This window comes from Physeter macrocephalus, chromosome 1 (assembly GCF_002837175.3).
Source record: "Physeter macrocephalus isolate SW-GA chromosome 1, ASM283717v5, whole genome shotgun sequence".
In the NCBI taxonomy this organism is placed as follows: domain Eukaryota; kingdom Metazoa; phylum Chordata; class Mammalia; order Artiodactyla; family Physeteridae; genus Physeter; species Physeter macrocephalus.
This window is the reverse complement of record NC_041214.2, coordinates 19,894,940-19,899,676: the sequence shown is the minus strand read 5'-3', so window position 1 is coordinate 19,899,676 and position 4,737 is coordinate 19,894,940. Positions and strand designations below refer to the sequence as shown.

Sequence of the window (4,737 nt, the reverse complement as noted above, 5' to 3'; positions counted from 1 at the left end):
CCCGGTCCCCCCGCATCGGCAGGCGGACGCGCAACCACTGCGCCACCAGGGAAGCCCCCTACTATCTTTTAACTTTCTCTTCTCTGCCAGCTTTTGCATACATCATGCCGCTGGAATATGACATCACAACTGCTTTCAGGGCAAGGATACTTTTCACTAGGAATGAATCTGCCAGTAGAACTCATTTATCCCTGCGGTTGTTTTAGTTCTTCCAGCTGAGGGCCGAGAGCTCAGCTTACTTAAGTAATAAGCTCGTTTACTTAAGCCATAAAGGAACACACAAGATAGGGCTACAAGAAATATCTTGGCTCCAGTACAGATATACCTGGAAGAGATTTTCCAAGAATAATGAGAGATTTTAGGTAGCCATAGAAAGTCCAGATAATTAGAGAAATTTCCATCTGATGTGAGAAAACAAGTTGACTGGTCAATCTAAATGCTCTAATTTTTTAATTAACAAAGTGTTTTTTCTTTAATCCTACTTATAATTAATTCATGAATCCCCCTCAATATTTACATATTCCTATGCTTACAAATTCAATATATATTTACCGAAAGATGTGAGGAAAAGAATCTATTTAAAACAAGTTGTACTGCTAATTTTTCACTTGGCCTCTATTCTTTCCATGAAACGTATCTTGCAAGCTACATTTGGAATGCTACAAGTCTTGATAATTAAATGATCCTTTAAAGAATATTTAGTTCAATTAATTTCACTAGTCTGAATAAGTGTCATTTTTTTCTGTCATCTATATGGGTTATTTATCTTTATGCAGTTTAGGGGAAATACATTTGAAATCATGTGACCTTGGGCAAATGGACTTAAGGAGTGCTAGTCATTACAATTATAACCACAGCTTTCCACATGGTAGCTAAACTTTATACCAATAGCTTAATTTTTTCCTACCCCTACAGGCAACCAAAACTTATGGTAAAAACAAAATTATGACCAAACTCCTGGACCGAATGAATTTTTATGTTCTTCCTGTGTTCAATGTTGATGGATATATTTGGTCATGGAGACAGGTACTGCTCTGTAGTCTCTTAGTTGCATTTAGGTAATATATTATTTACTGACTTTCATGCACATTGAGTGTTATGCATTAAGTTTAAGGTTTGGTTAATCAATTCCAGTTCAGAAAAGTATATTTTTAAAAACTCAGTTTCAACTAAGGAAAGCATGATTTCCTGGTTACGCAGGAGTTCTTGAAATAATATGAAATTTCTGCTGCTGAAGCTAGTAATGCAGAAAAATGAAATAAAGCAGTAATTATAAAGGAAATGTATATTATACAATATGGCAAAAGTATTTCTAGCTAAGAATAAAAGTCATTTAGAGACATTCTGAACATAATGACTTCAAAACAAAATCATTGTATTCCATCAATTTGGGACAGAATCTGCAGTGGAATAATTGTATCAAAAAATAAATAAAAGAGTGACACAGATATCTGTCTTTTAAGAGAATTCTTTATACCCTGCTGTTGCTAAATAAGACTGATTTTGGATTTCAGACAGATACTATCACAAAAAGTTATTTTCTGAAAATTATGCTCCAACAATCACAATTTGACCTGTATTATATCTGAATCTATAAATGGTGAAAGATGTAAAGAAGCTAAAATTCAAATTATAGGTAATTTCAGAAAAACATTGATCATTTTTTAATACTCAGAACTAATCAACAGTTTTTAAAACTAACTGAATTTTTTATCAAGGCCTTAGACTATTAATATAAAAAACATTTCTGAAAATATTACAAGTTATAAGAAAAATATTTTTTTCTTTATATAATGGGTCTCAGGTTAACTAGATAAATTTCAAATAAAGCTGCAGACACCTGCAGGGAGAATCTGAAATGATCAAATTGAAAAATGCTAACTGAGCTTGTGTAAACACTTCCATCGTTCAATACTGCAGGACCGCATGTGGAGAAAAAATCGTTCCAAGAACCAACGTTCCAAATGCATTGGAAATGACCTCAACAGGAACTTTAATGTTTCATGGAACTGTGAGTAGCAGACAAGATCTCAAGGGAAATAGCTCTAAAGGGTGTTTAGACACCGAATTTAGTTAAACTACCTATTCAGTAAAGATAGGTATTCCCTAAGTGTTTATTTTCTAATCTAAAAAATGAAAGATAATCATCACTACCATAGAAGTATTATGAATGTTTTGTTGAATGGGTAGAAGTACGATGTAGGACTGTTTATCAAACAATCTCTTACTTAATATATCTAGCTTGCTAAAAATCAGGCACAATCCAGAAATTCTGATAACCTGAACAGAGATCTCAGGTCCCCCCTCTTCCTGATCTGATAAACTTTGAGAAATACCAGTGGTTAGAACCAACATATAGGTAGTTCTTCAGATGTGCAGTGAAAAGAAACATCTGGGGCAAAGAAAGTGAAAAGGTTGCAGGGAAAAGCAATGATAAGCAGAGGCCTGCTACATCAGATGATGCTGCAGCTGCTACACAAATATTACTTTATCATTACATACATTCAAAGAGAAATTGCCACTATCCCAATTCATAAATTTCTTCTTCAACTTTGTTGAAAATACCACCTCAGCATCTAATTCTATTCTACCATAATGAATATGATAATAGCACGTATCCCTAAGTGAAAGCTGCCTACTGAAACAGGTTAAAGAAACTCAGGCTCAGAGAAGGTAATTTACAGCAGTCTCGAATGAGTTAGAGCTGAGGCTGAATTGGAACTGACTCCAGGCCCTGGGCTGCTTCTGATGCGTTATTCCTGTGACCCTGGGAAACGGAGGGAAAATAAACAAGGCTAAGAATAAGAATATTCAAGTGGGCTAAGTCTGTTATACTCTTGAGTTATGCATACAAAGTGAGTCTGCAGGGACACTGAGACAGCCCTGTAAACCTGGGAGACTAAAATGTTAAAAACATTTTGTGAATCCCTGTCAAAAGAAGTAAGGGCTGTACTGATGGGGGGCAGATTCTGATCTCATCCCTCCATGTCCTCTGCAGCTTTCCCTCACACCAAGGACCCATGTCGGGAGATCTATCGGGGCCCTGCACCAGAGTCCGAGAAAGAGACCAAAGCTGTCACTGACTTCATTCGAAGCCACCGAAAATCAACCAAGGCTTACCTTACCTTCCATTCCTACTCCCAGATGCTATTGTTTCCCTACGGATATACATCAGAACTGCCACCTAACCACGAGGAGCTGGTTTGTAGGAAAAGCCTGTGGTTTATGCACTGACACCACCATTGACTTTCAGTCTGTTCATCATTAACAATTTGGGTTATCTTGAAAAAACTTCACATTTGAATACCAAAGAAGAGAATGAATGAGGTAGAGTTAAAACCATAACCTTAGTTTAATTTTTCATGTGATAGAAGTACATAGGTAATAAAATCTTTTGATATGATTCTAAGATAAAGCCAGCACGAAGAAAGGTCTAGGCTACCAGAGTAGAATTCCATTACTACACAGATGTTGCCTAGTTAAATATTTACCAGGGGTCATAACATAAAACCATACACAGCAAAAGCCTAAGACAATAGCAAAGACATCTGCTATTCCTGTCACTGAGACACCAGATTTAAGGAGAGCAATTTGTATGTTTATCCTCCTGATCAACTTGGAAATTACATTAATTCTTTTATTAACCAAGGAAAGAAATTTTGAATGACTGTGAAGCTTCTGCACTAAAAACATACTCTCGGGCTTCCCTGGTGGCACAGTGGTTGAGAGTCCGCCTGCCGATGCAGGGGACACGGGTTCGTGCCCCGGTCCGGGAAGATCCCGCATGCCGCGGAGCGGCTGGGCCCTTGAGCCATGGTCGCTGAGCCTGCGCGTCCGGAGCCTGTGCTCCGCAACGGGAGAGGCCACAACAGCGAGAGGCCAGCGTACTGCAAAAAAAAAAAAAAAAAAAAAAAAATACTCTCTCCAAAACTGTGATCCACTAAGCATTCTTTTCCTTTCTGTGAAAACTAATTTGATCATGTTAGCTTTAAAAAAAAAAAAAATTCTGTGTATGAGGGATAAATATTTTTAATTGCTCTAGAAGAAATAAAAGCTGTGATTCAAATACTGCCTCACAAAGTTTTTTTTTAATTTTTTAGAGGTTACAATTGCCTTTCTGACTTGAGTCAATTGTTTTCAGCATTCAATTCTGAGTGGGAGCAAAGATTTGAACCAGTCATTAAAACCTTCTGTTTATATACAACAAATATACAAGCAATATGTGGCCCATAGATTTATTTATTTAATCAATCTAGTTGAGAATCTGAACCCATGAGTTTTATTAATTTATGCAAAGGTACAGCAATGCAATTCAATCTACCCTTAGGAAAATGGTATTATGGATTAAAAAATACAAATATACAAAACAAACCATTTTGAGGAAAGTTAAGTGTTCTTACACAGCAACGAAATCAATTAAGAAAAAAACTTACTTTTTGGTTATATACATTATACATGTAGACTAAACAAAATCTTCACTAGAGTACAAAAACGTTAGTGACTATACTCCATTAAAATGAATTCCAATAATCATTCCCATAGCACAAAACACTATTGTGGGGCTTCCCTGGTGGCGCAGTGGTTGCGAGTCCGCCTGCCGATGCAGGGGAACCGGGTTCGCGCCCCAGTCCGGGAGGATCCCACATGCCGCGGAGCGGCTGGGCCCGTGAGCCATGGCCACTGAGCCTGCGCGTCCGGAGCCTGTGCTCCGCAACGGGAGGGGCCACAGCAGGGAGA

At 37.6% G+C, this 4,737-nt stretch overlaps 1 protein-coding gene across 1 annotated transcript in view; it reads left to right on the top strand.

The window, feature by feature from the left end:
- Positions 1-4,737, top strand: part of CPA3 (carboxypeptidase A3) — a 29,861-nt gene that overhangs the window by 13,552 nt on the left and 11,572 nt on the right. The window contains 3 exon segments of the mRNA XM_055086312.1: positions 916-1,026; positions 1,921-2,011; positions 2,999-3,201. Of these exon segments, the coding sequence (XP_054942287.1) occupies positions 916-1,026; positions 1,921-2,011; positions 2,999-3,201 (405 nt within the window).